This window comes from Balaenoptera ricei, chromosome 9, assembly GCF_028023285.1.
Source record: "Balaenoptera ricei isolate mBalRic1 chromosome 9, mBalRic1.hap2, whole genome shotgun sequence".
NCBI classification, from domain to species: Eukaryota; Metazoa; Chordata; class Mammalia; order Artiodactyla; family Balaenopteridae; genus Balaenoptera; species Balaenoptera ricei.
Genome location: NC_082647.1, coordinates 13,121,128 through 13,143,274, shown reverse-complemented (window position 1 = coordinate 13,143,274; position 22,147 = coordinate 13,121,128). Strand labels below are relative to the sequence as shown.

The 22,147-nt window shown below is 48.9% G+C and overlaps 1 protein-coding gene across 1 annotated transcript in view; it reads left to right on the top strand.

The window, feature by feature from the left end:
- TMEM178B (transmembrane protein 178B) overlaps window positions 1–22,147 on the top strand; it is a 360,849-nt gene that overhangs the window by 319,139 nt on the left and 19,563 nt on the right. Inside the window, exon 3 of the mRNA XM_059932623.1 lies at window positions 7,905–8,042. Coding sequence (XP_059788606.1) covers window positions 7,905–8,042 — 138 coding nt within the window. The remainder of the gene's footprint in view (window positions 1–7,904; window positions 8,043–22,147) is intronic.

Below are 22,147 nucleotides of genomic sequence, written 5' to 3'. Positions count from 1 at the left end.
GCAGCCAGTACATGGCAGAGCCAGGGTTTGAATCAGGGCAGCCTGATTCCAAGAATCCGTGCTTGCATCCCCATCTGTTGAATCTCTGTGTGGTTACCCAGAATCAAACCCCACTTCCTTCAGAGATGGTTGCTGTGCAGTAATTGGTTCCTGGAATATTCCTTCCCCGGTGAATCAGTTTGTCCTGAGTTGATCCCCCGGCTAACATGTTCATTGCCCAACTATCTCTCTCCACTTCGTACCTTCCAGACTGATCCCTTGGGGCAAAAGCACTGAGTTCTGTCCTCACCACCTTGCTCTGCCCTCCAGTTCTTGTGACCTTGAACCCCAAAGGGACTGATTAATTTGTGAATGCGTGTCCAGCTCCCAGGGCAGCTGACACTCTTCCATCCTTGTAGCCAAGGCAGTGCTCATATCAGGCAGAGGTGCCCCACGTGGCCAGCAAAAGAGGACCATGACCTTGTTGGTTTCGCCATACTCTTCACCCTGGACCATTAATATAGTGTCTGCCCTCCCCATCTCCTGTCTTTACTGACACAGCAAGGTCTAACCCATACTTACCCTCACCATCTCTGTTTTTTTTTTTTTAATTATTTTATTATTATTATTTTTAATAGTAATCTTTTATTTATTTATTTATTTTTATATATTTATTTTTGCCTGTGTTGGGTCTTCGTTTCTATGCGAGGGCTTTCTCTAGTTGTGGCAAGTGGGGGCCACTCCTCATCGCGATGCGCGGGCCTCTCACTATCACGGCCTCTCTTGTTGCGGAGCACAGGCTCCAGACGCGCAGGCTCAGTAGTTGTGGCTCACGGGCCCAGTTGCTCCGCACCATGTGGGATCTATCCCAGACCAGGGCTCGAACCCATGTCCCCTGCATTAGCAGGCAGACTCTCAACCACTGCGCCACCAGGGAAGCCCCATCTCTGTTTTTTTAATGAGAAACAAATTCCAGTCCTCATCAATTTTTTTGTACAAGTTCTTTAAAGAGCAGATAGAAAGAAATTCAGAGCCCATATATATTTTTCTTCTCTGAGTGGTGTTTATTTAAATGCAGATATCCTGGTTTCCTACGTAGAGTTGCAAGCAATACCTTTCAATTTAAATGTTAATAGGAGTGTAAACTTCAAAATAAAAATTTTTCCACGAGGGAGAATGCTTTTTCTAGTTCTATTTAATGGTTCTCCTGGTTTTCTTCCTCCACTGCCCTCATCGTCCACCCCTTTCTGCCCGCTCCTTTCCACTGCACTGAGCTAAATTCTTTTTCTAAAAAAGTTTAGAATACACCTTTCTCATTTTGAACATTAGAATGTCAAACATTACGGTCATGGAGTACAGATATTAGACTCAAACCCAACACAATTCATGAAAAGATTTTTCTTTATCTCAGCCTTTGCCTGCCCAACTCACTATTCCAAGTTCTTTCCAAGGGGATTATTCTTAGGCTGACCCTGCATAATATTTTTCCATGGCTTCAGATAGTTGAGTTAGGTTTTCTTTTTCCTTTTCCTTTCCTTCCCCCCCACCTCCTTCCCTCCCTCCCTCCCTCCTTGCCTCCTTCCTTCTTTCTACAAAAAGGCAGGAAAAGATGCGGAAAGAAATAACAGTTGACCCTTGAACAGCACAGTTTTGAACTACATGGGTCCACTTATTCGCGGGTGTTTTTCAAGAGTATATACTACAGTAGCACAACATGCGTGGTTGACTAAATCCATGGATGCAGAACCGTGGATTCAGAGAAGCTGAGTGTACAGAGGTCCGACGATAAGTTATACGTGGATTTTCCACTGTGCGGCGGGTCGGTGCCCCAACTTCCCTCATTGTTCAAGGGTTAACTGTACAAGCTATGTAAATTCCTGGGTGCAGAGTACTGCTGTGAGCCCAGTGAGCAATCACAAAGAGTAAAAAAGGCCGTTTCTGACTCCTAAAGAAATGAAATTGACACATGGGATAATGCGGATGGGCAGGAATGGGGCCATCTATATGTGGGTCATTCCATAGGCAGAGTGGCCTTTGGGATTTTCTCAAATGCAAATAAAAAACAACAAAGATTTAAAGATAATCAAAATAATATCTAATGCCTTCAATCCAAATATGGTGACTATAAAACCTTTCTAAGGACATCGTGGACCAAATTTTGTGTGTGAATGTGATTTTATTTTATTTTTTTATTTTCTCTTTCCTTCATTTCCTTATTGATTATTTTTATCCTGTTATACTGTGTGCATTTTGTAAGACTCCTAAATCTTTTGGAACAAGATAGGACTGTTAATCCATAAATTAGAATTGATTTTATAATATTAATTTTAATGATTTTGATCCCATTATTATAAGGTGTTATTTTTGTTCTTCAGAGAGTTCTTTTCATTAGTATCCTGTTCTTATTTCATGGAGGCAAAGTATGTTTCTTCTCTTGTCTCTTGGGGATATTAATTTTTAAATTTATTTAAAAAATTTTTTATACAATTCTTAAAGATTACTTTCCATTTACAATTATTACAAAATATTGGCTATATTCCCCATGTTGTACAATACATCCTTGAGCTTATCTTACATCCAGTAGTTTGTTTCTCCCACCCTCACCCCTGTATTCCTCCTCCCATCCCCCCACTGGTAAGCACTAGTTTGTTCTCTGTATCTGTGAGTCTGCTTCTTTTTTGTTATATTCACTAGTTTGTTGTATTTTTTAGATTCCGCGTATAAGTGATGTCATACAGTATTTGTCTTTCTCTGTCTGGCTTGTTTCACTTAGCATAATGCCCTCCAAGCCCATCCATGTTGCTGCAAATGGCAAAATTTTGTTATTTTTTTTGTAGAATACTGAGTAGTATTCCATTGTGTGTGTGTGTATAAATATATATATCACATTTTCTTTATTCATCTGTTGATGGACATTTAGGTTGCTTCCATATCTTGGCAATTGTAAATAATGCTGCTATGAACACTGGGGTACATGTATCTTTTCAAATTAGTGTTTTTGTTTTTTTCGGATATATACCCAGGAGTGGAATTGCTGGGTCATAGGGTAGTTCTAGTTTTAGTTTTTTGAGAACCCTCCATACTGTTTTCCACAGTGGCTGCACAAATTTGCACTGCCGCCAACAGTGCACAAGGGTTCCCTTTTCTCCACATCCTCACCAACATTTGTTATTTGTGGTCTTTTTGATGATGGCCATTCTGACAGGTATGAGGTGGTATCTCATTGTGGTTTTGATTGGCATTTCCCAGTAATAATTTTTAATTATTTTTTCTTTTCCCTGCAGTTTGTTTCCTCAAGCTCTTCTTCTCACAGCTTATAGCTTTTCTCAGGTATTTGGGGCTGCCTGGAAGCCCTGAGTCGGGGGTGGGCTTGCCAATGGGAAGCTTCACTGTAGATGGTTGGAGCGGCTGCTTGTGCCTCCCTCGCAACACACAGTAACAATGTGTCTAGATATTTTCTCTTGTGCTGGTCATCACCAGAAAGGTCTCTCCCAGCTTCCAGGCAATAGGGCAAAGGCAGGGCAGTCTGCTTCTGAGAGCCAGGCAGAAGAGGTCTGGGGTCTCAAGGGTAAGCATTCAACATTCTATATGTGCACAGACAACTTGCTCTGTGCATAATGACCCTCAGCTGTGCCGGCCAGCCCTCACCTGAGCTTGTCAACCCCCCAGTCCTAAGTACGCCCACTCCACCCTGGGAGGTAGGGGAAAGGGGGTAGCCCCAGAGGTGTGGAGTGGGTGGGGGGAGCTAGGGTTCTAGTTCCAGCTCAAACAACTTGTACCAAATCCTTGTTTTATCTCCCTCCCCTCTGCTTAACTTCCTGATCCAAAGGTGGTTTTTTGTTTTGTTTTGTTTAAATTTATTTATTTATGGCTGTGTTGGGTCTTCGTTTCTGTGTGAGGGCTTTCTCTAGTTGTGGCAAGCGGTGGCCACTCTTCATCGCGGTGCGCGGGCCTCACTATCGCGGCCTCTCTTGTTGCGGAGCACAGGCTCCAGACGCGCAGGCTCAGTAATTGTGGCTCACGGGCCTAGTTGCTCCGCGGCATGTGGGATCTTCCCAGACCAGGGCTCGAACCCGTGTCCCCTGCATTAGCAGGCAGATTCTCAACCACTACGCCACCAGGGAAGCCCCCAAAGGTGGTTTTTGATGCCAGTTCCTGAGCCTTTTGGGGATTTGGCAGGATGGTTTTCAGCTTGCCCCCTGCTGGCTCTCGCCTTAGCTCTTCAGTTCTGCTGAGGCAATTGCACTGTCTCTCAGCTTTACGGTTTCCAATCTTCTGTTGCCGCTGTCTCCTTTCCTAGTTTCCCCTTCTGTGTGAATTTCTGTCTTAAAAAAAAAAATCTTGTAACTATAATCCTGGCTTAATTTGGGAGGAAGAAATACTAGATACATTAATTACATCTTAACTTTACTTTCCCACACAACTCAATAAGCCAACTCACTCCTTTTTTTAGTTCACTGGTTTGAGACTGTTAATAAATTATTTAACTTCTTTAAATCCTGCAAAATAGGAATATTTCTTGTCCTACCTACCTTATAAGTTGTTGCTGCAGCTGCCCTGAGTTATCATGTGGGTCTGAGGGCAAAATAACCGGCTGTACGTGCATGGCTCTAGCAAAAGCAGGCTCACAGGGTGACGGTGAATATCCTCCCAGGTCAGTGAAAATACTCAGACCTGACCTCTGGTTTTCATCCTTCTTTCCAGATCAACAACTTAACATGATCCTCAGCTTTTGTTGACCAAGCCTTTGGGAGACAGCAGAGTGTACCTAGTCTGTGTTGGAGGCACAGCCCTGCCTGACCTGGGACACAGATGACTATTATCTGTCTCAGGACTTTTGGAAGAGGAATTATTCTCTCCATTTCCCTTCCTGCCTTTTGCTCTGTTTTCTTCTTCTTCTTTTTTTTTTTTTTTAAACATCTTTATTGGAGTATAATTGCTTTACAATGGTGTGTTAGTTTCTGCTTTATAACAAAGTGAATCAGCTATACATATATCCCCATATCTCCTTCCTCTTGTGTCTCCTTCCCACCCTCCCTATCCCACCCCTCTAGGTGGTCACAAAGCACCGAGCTGATCTCCCTGTGCTATGCGGCTGCTTCCCACTAGCTATCTATTTTACATTTGGTAGTGTATATATGTCTATGCCACTGTCTCACCCTGTCACATCTTACCACTCCCCCTCCCCATATCCTCAAGTCCATTCTCTAGTAGGTCTGAGTCTTTATTCCCGTCTTGCCACTAGGTTCTTCATGACCTTTATTTTCTCTTAGATTCCATATATATGTGTTAGCATACTGTATTTGTTTTTCTCTTTCTGACTTACTTCACTCTGTATGACAGACTCTAACTCCATCTACCTCACTACAAATACCTCCATTTTATTTCTTTTTATGGCTGAGTAATAGTCCATTGTATATATGTGCCACACCTTCTTTATCCATTCATCTGTTGATGGACACTTAGGTTGCTTCCATGTCTTGGCTATTGTAAATAGAGCTGCAATGAACATTTTGGTACATGACTCTTTTTGAATTATGGTTTTCTCAGGGTATATGCCCAGTAGTGGGATTGCTGGGTCGTATGGTAGTTCTATTTTTAGTTTTTTAAGGAACCTCCCTACTGTTCTCCATAGTGGCTGTATCAATTTACATTCCCACCAACAGTGCAAGAGTGTTCCCTTTTCTCCACACCCTCTCCAGCATTTATTGTTTCTAGATTTTTTGATGATGGCCATTCTGACTGGTGTGAGATGATATCTCATTGTGGTTTTGATTTGCATTTCTCTAATGTTTTCTTCTAAGTAAAGCACTTTGCTTTCGTCCACCAGCAGCAGTACCCTTCCCTCTTTTTAACAATTTGCATTTCTCTTTTCCTGCCCAGCCCACTTTTCCATCCCTGGCCCAAGTGTGCACACCTTACAGCACCCCTTCTCCATTCAGTCCCCCAGGCAGTACCTTTGCTCCCATGGGTCTGCACAGCCCAGGGACCAGTACTGGCCAAGTGCAGCAGGAAGGGGCTCTGGGGCTTCAGCAGGTTTGTCCTCTCTAGTGCTGGCAAAGGGGCCAAGATTCTTCCTGGAAACCCTCCAGTTACTGAAAAGGGAACCATTGGTTTCACAGGGGCATAGAAGAGAAATTTCCTGACCTGTTTAAGGGGATATAAATCTCCTTTAGACTGAAAGTACCCTGACCTCTCTTTTCCCATTCCCATCACCTGCTTGCCCTTGACTACGGTGGAGAGTGGAGGAAGCCCCCAGAGCAAAGAGTGACGGATGACGGCTACCTGGCTGCGGCAGGCGCTCCGGGTCAGCAGGGCTGGGAAGGACCAAGGAGAGCTCAGTAAAGCGGGAACCGGCTCTCTGTGGATTTCCGCCTCTGGGACGGGGCCCTGTCAGGTCCCCCCGCCTCCTCAGGGGGAGGCTCCGCTGCTGTTCTCCTTCCCACCCCCCAACCGGCTTCCTCCCTGGAGGGCGGGGAGGCGGCTGCCAGTGTGTGGTCTTCAGTGTCAGGACAAGGCACGTGGACCACATCCGTCTCCAGCGTGAGGGCGGCGGCAGGGAGGGCAGGAGGCCTCCAGCCACACTGTGCCAGGGATCCTCTGTTTGCTCTGCACTGGAGTGAGGGAGAGGCAAAGAGGGGACGTGACGCCTGTGAGGTGCTCCCCACGGAAACCTGGGTGTTGGTTTCCCGGGGATGAGAAGAGACCGTCCGTGCTTGCTTGGATGCGAGGCGGGGGGAGGGGGGGATTGATATAGTTTGCTGTCCGGTCCCCCGCATCACACACACACACACACACACACACACACACTCCCTCCCTCCCTTCCTCCAAGAGAAGGGAATGCCCGGGGGATCTCCAGGCTGCTCTGAAATCCCCACCTCCCACCCCTTAGGGCAGAGGCCCAGACAAATGGCTCCTGTTGGGAGCCCCTTCGTCGTGGTGTGTTACCCAGGAGGGGGTGAGAAGGCCGGATTCCAGGGGAGGCGGGGGAGGCGGGTGGGGTGGAGGAGGCACCGGAGGGCGGGGCTGGAACTGGCAGGAAGCCAAGCCGAGCGAGATGCTGAATGAGGCTGACATGGCAGCAGCTCTGCCCTCTCCCTTCTGCTAAAAATACCACCTTTCCAGACGGCCCTCCTCCCCCCCTGTGCCTACGCCAGGCTTTGTCTGGCGGGTCAGTGGGGCGTGGAGCGGAGAAGGGCCTGATCTGGAAAACCGGGTTGACCTGAGGAAGCCTCCTCGGGGGTACAGTCTGAGAGCCGGAAGTGTGGTGCCCACCCTGCAACCTCACGTGCAAGGGAAGCTGAGCCCCTGGGGGCTGGGCTGGAGAAGGAGGAGAGCGATGCTACCGGCAGCTTCATGCTCACACCTGACCTCCTGGGAGACCAGCGAACCCTGGAGGGAAGGGAGGGAGTCCTTGGCAGGTGCAGCCAGACTGCCAGGACCCAGCCCAGCTCCAACGGTCCATTTGTCTGGTTCTCACTGCCCGGAGAGGTGAGTAATGCTGGATTATGACCGGGGAGCCGCACAGATCTGGGTTTGTCGCCCTGTCCTACCACTCACTCTGTGGCTTTCAGCAACTTGCTCCGTTTTTCAGATAGGGATAAAGACAGTACCTATCGTAGAAGGTCGAGAGAGAAGCCTTGGGAAGACCAGTGCTGTGCCTGGCCCAAAGGAGATGTAAAAGAAATGGCAGCTATTATGATGATGATCTCTCCCTGTGCTTACGGACCAAGCTGTCCCAGCATGTGTTTGCACGCGAGGAGACAGTCACCACTGGGGGCTCTGTCCTCTGCAAAGGAAGCTTGGTTGTACCACCCTGTCTGTAAAGGGCAGGTCGCCTCCCTGCCCCCTCGCCCGGGGCCGGGGTGCCCTGGACCCTGAGTTCCGGGCTCTGATGCTAACGTTGCCTGCCTGCTTCCCCGCAGACCTGCGTAGGATGACGGCCGGCTTCATGGGCATGGCGGTGGCCATCATTCTCTTCGGCTGGATCATTGGTGTGCTGGGCTGCTGCTGGGACCGAGGCCTGATGCAGTATGTGGCAGGGCTTCTCTTCCTCATGGGAGGTAAGGCCTGGGGACTGCGGGATGGGGGGTCCTGGTTACTGGGGTTCCGAGAGAATGGCTGGTGGGCGTGTGGACGAAGGCCCAGGCTCGGCGGGGCCCTTTCATTCACTCATTCAGCGAACATGCTTTGAGCTCCTCTTAGCCACTCTCCACTGCTGGTCCTTGCACTCGGGCGTCTGCCGACCTGGTGTGGGAAAGACTGTGGCGATGGCATTGAAAGAGGTGTCAGATCTGGGGCAAGTGAGAACCCAGGGGATACTCGGGCGTTTTATGCACATACTGTACATACTATACTTTGGGGTGGGTGGCAGGTGCTATCTGGGCAGTTTCCCCTTCAAAAGCCTACCTTTACCCTTGATTTATGGGTCTTAATGCTGCTCCCATTTCCAAACGAGGCTCTAAAGGTGGTAAGACAGGGCTAGACCTTCGTCACATGTCTCCCTTACCCTCTGTGTACTGTCAGGGCCGTAGAACCAATCCCACCCTTATAAAGGGCTGTATATAAGCAGAACTGTATAGCTGTGAGGGAATAGGTTCCAATCCACGGGAAGTAAAAGTTAATCCACTATCTACACGTGCCTCTTTTCTCCCTGAAGAGCTGAAACGTGCTTTTTGGTCTCCTGGTTTGAGTCTCAGTCTGAAGCCAAAGCTAACGTCGGAATGCCCATCACAGGGCACTCCTCGGGGAGAAGTGGATGGATGGATACCTTGCGTGGAGTTAGGAAGAGGGGAATTGGGCTTGGACAGAGGGAGTTAGAAATATGCGCGGGGACAAAGGACAGTGAGTCCCATGCGTGGAAACCACCGTCAGGTAGATGGCAGGCACCACGTGACTGGCCTGACTCAGGGTCTCGGCAGGGGCGGGAGGTGGAGGAGTGGGTCCGGCTGGAGAAAGGAGGCGGCTGTCCTCCTAGGTGGACGGAGAGAGCTGGGGGCTAGTGAGTGAGCTGTGGGTTGGGAGAGGAGGAGGAGAGTTGCAAGTGTCTGCCTCGTGCCTGACCGTTTATCCTTGTTCCCCAGAAGCACAGACACCCTGTGCCTCCCAGATCCTCTGCCATCAGAGTCAGCTGCCCCCTGCCCAGCACTGCCTCCCTGTGGGTCCCACACCGGCACTTAGGGCAGAGGCTGGGGACGGAGGGGCACGGGTGGCTCCTTCACCCCTCCTTCCGGACTCCCGCTGAGACAGGGGCCCCCAAAACCAGCCCCACCACCTTTTCTGCACCCGGGTGTCCTCCTCACTGAAGCGAGGGTCACACTTGGCCCTGGATTTCCATACTTGGTGTTAGCAGCACAGAGTCTTTTTTGTTTCCACCTTCCAGTCAGAATCTTCCGTGGACCCCAAAAAGTGAAAAGATAAAAGTGGAGTGGCTCTGTTTGTAGTGAGTGTTCTCTCTAAGACTCTTGTGGTTGCACAAAGATGGGCTCCAGTAAAACGGGGCTTTTCTAAGGCTCTAGAGAGGGCTCCCAGGGATGGAGAAAAGCTGAGCAAACAGGCCTCAGGCAGAGCAGAAATCCAGGAGCCCTGGGAGCTGATACCCTTTCATGTCTGCCTCTTCCGAGGTGATCGTCATCCCCTGCACGTTCCCCTCTCCCGGCCGGCACTTGGCTCACATCCTGCCCAGGTGCTAAGCCTTCCAACTCTGACAGCTTCCAGAGAAAGACAGAGTGATGGGCCCACTGGTCTTACCAGGCCGGACCACACATCACTGTGACTTGAAGGGGGGGGGGGGGGTCCCTGGGACACTTCCCACTCACCTGAGACCGGGGTAGGAACTCTCCCAGAAGAGGGTGTGGGGCAGGCAGTGGGGGGCAGGAGGGTGCCTGGAGCCCTGTCCCCCATTTGCTAAGGTACCTCCCAGGACCCTAGGGCTCTGGGGACGCCAGTTGAAAGCCCTTGGGCTGGACTGGGGACCTGAGGCCCCTCCCCACAGGGAATGAGTGAGGGTGTTGCTTCCCTTCTGCCTGGTTAGTGGTCCTTAATCACCACACAGTCGAATCACCTGCAGAACTTTTAAAAATACTGATGCTTAGGGCCTCACCCCAGACCAATCCAAGCCGAACTTCTGGGGATGACCCTCAATAAGGGGTGAGAGCTGGGGGAATAGATGACCTGTAAATTTCCCTCCAGCTCTGAAATGTTATGTTCTGGGGATGAATCAGTTGGGCAAGACCTCTCGTGATTTGTTTTCTTCCTTCCCCCGATGCCCCCCCCCCCCGCCCCGTTTTATGACTACCTTAGGCAGCATCAGACAGGGAAATGCTGTCACAGGGCTTCGATTATTACTATGGAGGCCTGTCCGAGCCCTGATCACTGAGGGTCCCAGCTAAACCCACTTCCCCAGCACATGCACTCCCTTTCTTTTTTTTTAATGGAAAACCCATAGTTCATAGTAAAATGTTAGCATCCAGAAGAACTCTGGGGAAGCTGCTGTCCTAAGAGCTGTTTCTTCCTGACCGGAGCGTTGTTCTGGTGGGAGTGGAGCCATCTCATCCACCATGGGCTCTGTTACCTGTGTCCATAGGTAGAACTGTCCTCCCCCCAAGGAGGCTGGGGAGGGAAGTGGTGTCCACACACCTCATGGGTACCATCAGAGAGGCCCCAGTAGGAGAGGAAGAAGGACAAAGCCGCTAAGAGCTGATCCCTTGAACCCTGGTCTTTTGGGGAAGATAAAGCTCTAGGTGGGGGAGGGCACCCTCTTTCTTTTCAAATTAGTGCCCTTTCCAAGGAGGCCCGACACAGCTTCAGGGGGTCCCAGTGCCCAGGGCAGCTGCCGCCTGCTGACCCCATGAGTGTGGTTTAGTTGGAGCCTGGGAGGAAGCAGACTCTGTAGAAGCTGTGCCTCCCCCATCCCTGCTCAGCGCCGAGAGCTGCTGAGAGGTTGGGTGCCAAGCCCAAAAGGAAGCCTTGTGCTGTAGAACCCTGTGTGTCAAAAAGAGACATGTCAGCATCAACCCCTCCCAGAGCCCGACCGCTGCCTGCTCTCCAGGAGTTCATCTTCTAGGGCTGACCTTTGAAGGGCTTGGAGAGTCAGCTACCTGTGACAGCCACCTCATGAGCACGGCAAAGCAGTCACTCAGACTGTAGATATTTGTGACCAGAAGGTCCCACGGCCTTAGCTTTCACCCAGATTGGCATTTCAGGCACCCATAACTGAGCACAGACCAGGGCCCAAGGGGTTAGATTGGGCAGCAAGTGAGAAAGGTGGTGGGCACCAACTGCCGCAGTGCTGGCCGGGTGTGCGTGTGGTGAGCGGCTGGAAAAGGAGGGGTTGGCAAGAGTGGAAAAGGTAAATTTGAAGTCAGGAGTCTGAAGATGGAATTGCAGTTGACTTTAGATGAACCGGCCGAGGCTGAAATACAAACAGAAGAGTTCTATTGATAACCTCTTCTCTGTTCCCACATGAAAGGAGGTGACCCACACTGGGCACTTCTCTTTTCTCGATTTAACTATTTCCGGGGTTAAAGAGAGGGCACCCCGCGCCTCGTGAGATGACTAGCAACAAATTGTTTAATTAACGCTCAACGCAGAGGAGGCAATTAGTTAAGTATGGCAGCTCTGTGGGGTCAGGAGGCTGCGGGTGGTGAGTGGGATCCAGCTTCCCCTTTGGCATGGCCTCCAGGGGAGAATCTAGCCCAGACTGGTACAACAGCGTTTGGGTGCAACTGCCAGAAACAAGCGTCCGGATGCATCATCCGTGAGATTCAGAAGCACAGGGACAGGATGACGTGGGGGGCAGGGCAGTGTGGCAGGGAGCATGTGACTCCTACGATTACTTGTAATTCACTCGCCGGGCGAACCTAGAGCCACCTCATAGACACAGATCCACAAGATGGGTGTGAACATCCAACACCCATGCCCCGCCCCTCAGCACCCCCTCACACGTCCTCGTCCTCCCACTCTTGGAAGGCATCCGTCATCTCTGCCGTGAGCTTTCCTCTAGGCTAATGCTGGAGCCTCCTATCTAGACTCTGGCACCCGGCAATCAGTCCTTCACAGGGCAGTTGGCATAATATTTTTGAAACTATAACTCAGATATTCACTCATCTACCAATGCTCAAAAAGCTTACACTTGAACTTAAAATCCAAACTCCTTACCCTTCTTTAGAAGCTATCTTAGTTAGCTTGGGCTGCTATAACAAAATACCAGACACTGGGTGGCTTATAAAGAACAGAAATTTATTTCTTGCTGTCCTGGAGTCTGGAAAGTCCAAGATCAAGGCACTGGCAGATTCGGTGTCTGGTGAGAACCTGCCTTCTGGTTCATAGATGTCATAGATGGTACCTTCTTGTGTGTTCTCATATGGTGGCAGGGCCAAGGGAACTCTCTGGGGCCTCTTTTATTTATTTTAAATTTATTTATTTTTGGCTCCGTTGGGTCTTTGTTGCTGCGCGCAGGCTTTCTCTAGTTGCGGCGAGCGGGGGCTACTCTTTGTTGAGGTGCACAGGCTTCTCATTGCGGTGGTTTCTCTTGTTGCTGAGCACGGGCTCTAGGCACACGGGCTCAGTAGCTGCGGCACGTGGGCCCTAGAGTGCGTGGGCTTCAGTAGTTGTGGCACGCAGGCTCAGTAGTTGTGGCTCGTGGGCTCTAGAACGCGGGCGCAGTAGTTGTGGCGCACGGGCTTAGTTGTTCCGCAGCATGTGGGATCCTCCCGGACCAGGGCTTGAACCCGTGTCCCCTGCATTGGCAGGCAGGTTCCTAACCACTGCGTCACCAGGGAAGCCCTGGGGCCTCTTTTATAAGGTCACTAATGCCATTCACAAGGGCACCACCCTCATGACCTAATCACCTCCCAAAGGCCCCTCCATTTAATACCAACGTCTCGGGGGTTAGCATTTCAACATATGAATTTGGGGGCACGCAAACATTCAGTCCACGGAGGAAACCCTATGTAATCTGGCTCATGCTACCTCCCCCACCTCCTTTCCTATTCCTTCCCCTATGCTCATGTCATTCCAGCCACACAGGCTGCCTCTCTCCCGGTACACACACAGTTTTACTTCAAGGCGGTGGAGCGGCCTGATAGCTTTGCCCACAGTGCTTTCCCTGCCAATGCCTCATGACTGGCTCCGCTTAGGATTCAGATTCCAACTGAAAAGTCACCCCCTCAGAGAGGCCTTCCTCGACCACCCAATTTAACAAAGCTACCCAGTTGCTCTCTACATTTTAATTAATTAAATTTTCTGCAGCACACCCACTACTTTATGACATGTTTATTGTTGTTGTGTTTTGGTTGCTTTTTTTTTTTTTTTTTTAAGGAGCTTAAAACAAACATTTGTTACCTCACAGTTTCCATGAATCAGAATTCCAGGCAGGCTTAACTGGGTTCTCTGCTCAGGGTCTCACAAAACTGCAGTCCAGGTATCAACCAGCACTGGGGTCTCGTCTGAGGCCAGGATCCTCTTCCAAGATCATGATGGTGTTGGCAGAATTCGTTCCCTGCAGCTGTAAGACTCAGGGAAGCTTACTTACACAAAGCCAGCAGGAGAAGAGAGTCTCTGACTTCTTCCATCTCTGACCTTCAGATTCTTTTTTTTAAATAGACTTTCTTTTTTGGAACAGTTTTAGGTTTACAGAAAAACTGAGCAGATAGTACAGAGAATTCCCTGCCCTTGCACACAGTTTTCCCTATTATTAACATCTTACATTAGTACAGTACATTTATTGCAATTAATGAATAAATATTGGTACATTGTTATTAATTAGTGTCCATAGTTACTTAGATTCTAAGTTTTACCTGATATCCTTTTTCTGTTCCTGGACCATCCAGGATCCCCCGTTACATTTAGTTGTCATGTTTCCTTGGTCTCCTCTTTCTGTGACAATTTCTCAGACTTTCCTTATTTTTAATGACCTTGACAGTTGAGTACTTGAAGAGTACTGGTCATCTGTATTGTAGGATGCTCCTCTGTTGGAACTTGTCTGATGTTCTTCTCGTGATTAGACTGGGTTATGGGTTTGGGGAGGAAGATCACACAGGTGAAGCACCATTTTTATCACATCATTTCAAGGATACATACTAAGCGCCATTTTCATCACATCATTTCAAGGATACATACTATCACCATGATCTATGATTGTTGATATTACCCTTCATCACCTGGCTGAAGGAGTATGTGTCAAGTTTCTCTACTGTAAAGTTACTCTTTTTTCCCCTGTTTCCATACTGTCCTCTTTGGAAGGAAGTCACTAGGCACAGCCCACACCTAAGGAGTCGGGGGTTATGTTTCTCCTCCTTTAGGGTAGAGCAGCTACATAAATTATTTGGAATTCTTCTGCACAGGAGATTTGTCTCTTCTTCCCTGTTTATTAATTGATTCAATCATTTATTTATATCAATGTGGACTCGTGAATGTTTATTTTATACTTCGGGTCATAATTCAATACTATATTTGTTGTCCAGTTCCGACTTTGGCCACTGGGAGCTCTTTCGGTTGGCCCCTGTGCCCCTTTGGTGTACTCTTATCAATGTGGGGTTTTGCTTTTGCTTTTTGTGAGTACTTCCTTAGTTTTGGGCACTACAAGGTGCTCCAGGCTCATCTCGTGTATTTCCTGCCCCAGTCTTAGAACCGGCCACTTCTTCAAGGAACCTGGTTCCTTTTCTTGGAGAATGGTATTAGACGCTAGGTGTCGGCAGTGTTTCTCACATTTTGTATTTTTTCATTGCCTCCCACTGTGCACCTCCCACCACCAACATAGATGTCAGCTCCATGAGCTCCAGAACTTTGCTTTATTCTCCAAGGCACCCCCTGTGTCTGGAACAGTGTCTGCAGCCTCAAATATCTGTTGAATGCGTGTATCAGAAAAGGGAATTATGTACAACAGAGAAAGTGTTTTGTTTTTTCTTGATAGAGCAGCAGTCCTTCAAGAAATTAGCCTGTCTTATCTTCTGTTCTTGGTCTGAGCTCTTCTTCCATGGGGCTCTTTATTCTCTTTTTATCTTTATTTGAATAGTCCTGGGGTCTGTCCCAGATTCCTTTTGGATGTAGGGTATGAATTATACATGACCTCATGAAGAACTTTCTGCCTTTAATTTGGACTCCTAGAATGTTAGAAATGGCAGGGGCCTTAGAGACCATCCAGTTTAACCTTCTTGTGTTTCCAGATAAGAGTAGTTGTGTCCGTTGTCCGAGGTCATCCAGTCTAGTGAGTGGCAGAACTGGAGCCAGAGCCCAGCCCGTGACACCAGCCTGGATCCTCGCAGCCCATCCTTGTGCGTCTGCTTTCAGCTCCCCGTGATGGAGATCCCCCTGACCCCCTGCGCCACACACGTCTTCCCACACTAGCATAGCTCCAATTCTGTGCTTCTAAGCAGGTGCCAGTCCCAGAATCTTGCTCCATTCCCTTTCTGTTCCTCCCTTCTCAGAGCACGAAGGGGCATATGGAGGAGACAGTGGCCAGAATTGAGGGCACAGGTGGTAAGGTCCTTTTCCTCCCACCTGTGATCAGTGTAACATTTTTCTACCTTCCCAGTCAGTCAGGAGAGCAAAGAGAGTGCCCCAAAGAAGCTCAAGCTATCCACTTTGGGTGATTGCAGTCATTTGCAAACCAGTGATGCCAAATGGCTCCCCCTCCACCAGGCTCACCAGAGAGCAGTTCAGCTGTGTGGGGAACCCCCAGATACCCCTCTTCTGGTAGACAAAGACCTTGATAAAGGCCCAGCAATTATGAAAACTTACAAACCTAAAATGAAAAGGCCAAGGCATGGGTGTCTTGACTGGGTGACTGTTTCTTTCAGGCAATAGAGTGATTTTAGGGACGCTGTGAAGTAGGACAACATCCATCCGTTTCTCCTTACTGTCCTTCCGAGCTCCAGCCGCGCTCAGAAACGTGACTAGGGCTGCATTTCTGTAAGTCCAGTAGGGACTGTGCCTCAAAATTCATGACTCGTGGGTAAGAGAAGGGCGACCACATAAGTTAGATACTATTCTAGGGAGGGAAAGTAGAATCAGTAAGCCAATGACTTAACATGATGCAAGCTTATAAGAAACCCTCAGTAAATAATAGCTATTACTATTATATGTAAATGGTAGTAAAGTGGTAGTTAGTATTACACATGTACCCCAAGTGAAATCCATTCCAATAGGCAGAAGAGAGTCCATAATCTATCATGACCAAACGAGGGCATAAAGCCCATCTACCTACCCTGCTAAACGGCTTTTATAGTTTCATGTGGGATTTCACTAGAACATCACCTGAAGTCTTCTCTTGACTTTTCTGTCTTAGTCTTTCTTTCAGAATCCTAAGCGGGAATTCACAGACTACTTCCTGCCCTGGGGTATGTCTTACCCTTTGGAAGGTGCATGTTTGAATATGTATTAACATTTGATAATTACATTCAAAACAAAGACCTTTGGGGGAGGAGACACATTGTCAGGAGGAATAGGAAATAACATCCATGCTTGCCTAACGTAGAACCAGTGGCCAGGACTTATCACTCCAGCAACCCGGACAGCGGGGGTGGGGCTTCATTTCTGCCTTAAGAGTTGAAATAGACCTCAAAGCAGTTTCACCCTTGCCACCCAGTGGGACCTGCCTCTGTTATAGACTTGCACTTTGGAGGAAAATAGTAAGCAGCCCTGGCCCTGTAAACCCCAATCTGGTCAGTGAAGGCCATGCCAGAATGACCTATAACCTGCCCACCAAACACTCAACAAAGCCACACTGCTACATATTCTCCAGGGCAGAGGCTATGACAGAGCAGACTCTGGAAAGAAATGGAAAGCGGGGGGAGGGTGGTCGGTGGTTTGGGAAGAACCAACTCTCGTCTCGGATGTCCCTGCCCACACTTGCCCTGAGCCACCTTCCATTCCCTGCTACCTGACTGGGGGTTAAAGTCCTTCTTCAGGAAGTAGAATCATCCAGCGAAAAGGGAGAGTTATGGTTTTATCAGGGAGAACCAGTCGAGGACCAAAGGAGTCTTGGATTAGCCATGTGACACTGGGAATGTTACTTAACTGCCTTTCATGTGTTGCTTCAATTTTCTCACCTATAACACAGGACTAATAATAGTACCCACTTGAGGCCTAGTAGTGAAAATTATAGTTCACTCATGTAAAAGGATTAGAACAATGCCTGCCATTGTTCTCAATAAATTTCTCGATGTTATTATTTTTACTACTGAGATGCTTCTTTTTTTAAACAACCACCTTCAGGGACACTTTGCTTTAAGCAGCCCCATACCACGACCACCAACACCACGCAGACACACACGCTACGGGGTGATGAAGACGGAATTGCTCGAACAGATATTGTTTCTCTAGCTAATCACCACCCTAACCATTCATTCATTCATCCATTCATTCGATATTGATAGCCTATTATGTTCCAGACACTGTTTAAGCACTTGGGCTATAGTAGGGAATAGGATCAAGTCCTCATGAAGCTTACATTCTAGCCAGAGAAACAGACAAGAAGCAAGTATCATAAATATATGATCTGATGTCAGGGGATGAGAACTATGGAGAAAAATTAAGCTAGGAGGAAGATAGGGAGTTCTAGGGGGCATTATTGTAGATGAGGGGCCAGTGGGTGGGCACGGAGGCCTCTCAGAGGTGGTAACAGTGAACAGAGGCTTGAATGAAGGGAGGTGGTGAGCTATGGGAGGACTTGGGCAAGATCAGTCCCTGCAAAAAGAACAGCAAGCGCAGGGGACCTGGGATGGGAATGAGCCTGTTGGGTCTGAAGAAGTTGAGCAAGAAGAGGCTTGTGACAGGAGCAGAGTGAGATGGAGGTATTGCCCAAAGCTGGTTAGATTGTGTAGGGCCTTGGAGGCCATGGGCTGGGTTCGATTGATTCTGCCCTGCCCTCTCTCTGTTTCCACATTGCTCTGGGGTTCTCCCCTGGGCGATCATTTGATACTGTGGGACTTTTATCAGTGGTCTGGCTCCCTTCAGGGGTACCTATAGCTGGGGCTTCTTCAACCTGCCATGCCCAGTTCCAGTGAGTGAGGGCATGGTATCTGTGCCTGGGGTGGCCAGGTCAGGGTAGGGGGACTGCCACGCGCCCCCTGAAGGTGTTGCATTGCCACACACCCGGTAGCATGCTTCCGTTCCAGTCAAGACCAGCAACATAATTGGTGGGGCCCAGTGTAGAATGAAAACTTGGACTCCTAATTCAAACATCATTAAGAGTTTCAGGGTGACAACAGCAGAGCATTAACGTAAGCACACAGCTGCTCAGGTGGCATGCCCACGAAGCTGCCTCTGCCTCCAGAACTGTTCCACACCCAGACTCCCCGATCCCAGGGCACCACAGCCTTTTGCTACAGGGGCTCGCAGAGAGCTTGAGAACTCAGGTCTTCTCCCTATTTTGCATGCAGCTCTCCTTCTCCCTAACTCAGGCTGAGTCTACTGTGCTTAAAATCACCCCTCGTCTCTGATGACTGAATAATCACACAGAACGTGTGTTCCCCCGTGCCTCAGGTCAAAAGCTGGCTCCGCAAACATTGCCAGCACAACCCGCTAATAAGACTAGACTGAGTTCATTGCTTACTGCCATCAGGGAGAACAGCACCTTCCAAAACTGGCAGGATCTGAGAGGGGGAAGGTAAGGTTGGGATTTATTGAGAATTGGAACCTTGGTTTAAGGCCTTTGTTTCTATGCCAGGTCTTTGACTAAGATTGGGTGAGAATACTGATAATGTCCAAGATCAATGGAAACAGCAGGGTTGAAGAAGTCTTAGAGCTCACACTGTCTACTGATGCTTTAAATGGAAGAGTTGATGGATCTTGCAGGAAGTTCCTGTAATGCAGTCAAACCACTTGCGTGGGCAGGGCAGATCCAGAAGTGTAAAGGTGTAAAGGAGGGAATAGCAGAGTTAGGTGACTATAGATGGTAACGTGTGGTTATGGTTCAGCGTCTAGGCTGGGTGTGGGTGGATGATTTGGGGTCCACTCAGGATGAGTGATTTCTCCACAGCCTTGGTGCATTCCTGGCTGGCCTGTCTCCACCAGTACAGATGTGCTCAGACACAGTCGAGACTCAGGCTGGGACGCTGACACCTGAGGTCTCCTCCTGTCTTTCCTAGAAATACTAACATCGCTGCCCTAAGTTGGGACCTCTTGCTTCCAGACAATGGGCTATCAGCAAGAATGGGATGGGGAAGGGCAGCCAGGAGAAGAGAGAGAGGGCAGGGTAGCCAGAAGCCCATCTCCATTCTTGGAGTGGTTGTTGAGAAGGAACAGATTTCTCCAACAGCCTTTTCAGTGGAAACAGAAAGACCCAGAAGGTGGTGGTGACTCCACAGTGCTTGATTGCCATGGAAACTTAGGTAATTTCTAAAGCACCTTCAAAATCCTCCCTCCCTGTGGCTCTTCTAGGATGTCCTTACCGAGGTGAGCAAGCATCAGAGAAAAGGAACTTGTTAGGCAAGTTCTTGGCCTCTTGAAACAAGTCATACATCAAAGAAAAACGCTCATTCCTGAAGTAAATGCAGAGACCCCTCCAATGGGGCTTAAAAGCTGCTCCTGGGAAAAAATTAAGAGGGAGGAGCTGGTGTAAGTGAGGAGGAGTTGCCTCTCTCCTGCCCTGGGTGCAGAGAGGAGTCTGAGGCCGGGGAAAAGTGGCATCAGAAATAGGCACACCCAGGAAGGGGAAACAGGGGGTTCTGCTCTCAAGAGGCTCCTGTCACCCCCACTGCTTGGATGGCTGGGATGTGCTGTGTGTCCAGGGACTGAAGCCAGAGTACCCGACACCAAGGAAAATGGCCCAGACCAGACACAAGGGCCCCCTGCATAGACTCAGAGGACGCCACCAGCAGGCGAGTTGGGGTATGCGCACAGGCGCAGGGCCCCAGCTCCCCCTGGGGACCAGAGAGCTGACTTGGAGAGGCGGCCCAGATCAGAGAGCAGGGGTGAGGGGGGGTGGGCAGCCGGCCCCCACAGTGCACAGTCAAGCACACCCTGGGCCCAGGGCTGCCCCGCCCCCCCGCCCCTGGACCTCATTGTGGACGATGCCCCCTGTGGGCGGAGGTGGGGAGGAGCTTAGCAAGCCTGTACCGATTGCTGTGTACGCCGTCTGGGGTCTGGTGGTGATGGCCTTGAAGGCCTAGGAGGTGCTGGTGGGGGAATGATTCTGGGGAGACCTTGAAGTATTACACTGGAGAGGGTTTATGAAGACAGCCCCAGAGGTGTAAGTGAATTCTGCTCTAGTGGACATGCCTCTTCATCCCAACAGAACTTGGGCTTTTGGGACAGTTGGGGAATGACTTGCATTTTACCTCACGGTATAAAATAATTGGAGAATGAGTGCCTGTGTAGAGCTGTTCTCTCCCTGACATTCTAGAAGTCTCCTGATTTCAAATACACTTACCTCTTATTAGATCATGTCTCATTCCATGTGCCTTGACTTGGGGTTTGAAAACTACACTCACCCTATCTATAGAAGCCATCAGAACATCCAGGATGTCCAAGACGTGGCTGTGAGAGACAGGAGCCCATCCCCACGTTAGTGAACCATTAGAATCTGCCCAGTGCTTATAATTCATTCAATAAACAGCCAGTTAAGTACCGGCCAAGTACTAGGTAGTCGGAGGATAAAATAAAATAAAACTCATCGCTGCCTTGGTGTTGCCCACAATCTTAGAGGAGAGTCAGACACCTAGACCAATTAGCGTGATAAATGAGCCGCTTTCCTTTTAATGACTGACACCTTTAAAATGCAAAATATTAAAAACAAAAGAATTCTGTGTCATTTCAGCAGTAAGGAGGATGAGGGTGTCTTCAGTCTACCTGTCTATCATTCTTGGGGAAGGAAGGTGCTGGTCATCCAAAAAGGATTTTAAAAGGGTCAATTATGATTTAGCTGACAATTTTTAGTTCACAGAGCTCCAAAGGGAGGGTAAGGTCTTATTTGACCTTCACACCCCCCGAGAAGGCAGGTGGAAGAGGCAGGCAGGAAGGTAAGAGCTTACTTTTTGAAGCATCCAATGCTGTGTCAATGGTAGATGCTCTTCAAACGGTATTTCCTTTCATCTTCCCAGCAGCCCTTAAGGTCGCCATTACCACCCTGATTTTGTGGATAATGAACTAGACCCAGAGAGCCATGAAACAAGCTTAGAGTCATGCAATTAATAAATGGTGCAACCTTAATCTGAGGGCTTCAGATTAACCCCCGACCCCTTTCTTCTCTGTTCCTAGAACCTGTGGGAGAAAAGAGAAAAGGGTACTGGGCAAGGCCACCTGGGATAAAGAAGGAGGCGTGAGAACTGAACCAGAAGGCAGATGCAGGCTTACCCACCAGCCTCCGTTAGTATTCGTAGGCCAGAGGGGTCCGCCTCTGCCCCCACCAGCAAGGGGCAGGTAGATGTCCCTTTGGGGCAGGACAGGAGGAAGACAGGTAGAGAAGACACAGAGGGGCCACCTCTCCTACATTAGGTCTAGATGTGTGAAGATCAACCCTGGAGTCAGGTCTGAATCAAAGCTCTACAACCTTAGGCAAATGTAGCCTTTATATACCTCAGTTTCACCAGCTGTAAAATAGTACCTGCCTTGTAGGGTTGTCGTGGGAATTAAATAAGCCAAGATGTGTAACATGCTTAGTACCATGCCAGGCACAGAATGAGCACTTACTACATTTTCGTTCATGGGTGCTCAGTTTATCACTGGCTATTCCCTTCTTTGCAGTTCCTAGCTCTTGCTTAGAAAGTTTAAGTACCTTGCCCAAGGTCACATAGTTCCCAGATCAACTCAAATCTATTTAACTCTGAAGGCTGGGTTTTTAATCACCAGGCAGCACTGTCTCCCAAATAATAATGAACTTGCTGACATATTTATGATCCTCAAGCAGCTCATGACCTGATAGGGTAAGAGACGACCCCACACAGACATGTCATTGTAGTAGACAAAAGGCATTGTTCTTGGGGTGGCAGAAAACATGGGGCTGATTCTGTTCAAGGAATATTTCCTAGAGAAATGGGAAAATGAGGACCTTATCTTTCCACATGCTCTGAGACAAAAGACAAAGCTTGCGACTCATGTAGCAAAAAGAATAATCCTTACTTATTACTTCTGTAGCTCGGCTACCAACCCACTTCGCCTCTTGAAGTCTGTTCCCACCATGTCACAGAAGCTGCTTGGAGACCTGCTTACTTCCGGCTGCTCACCT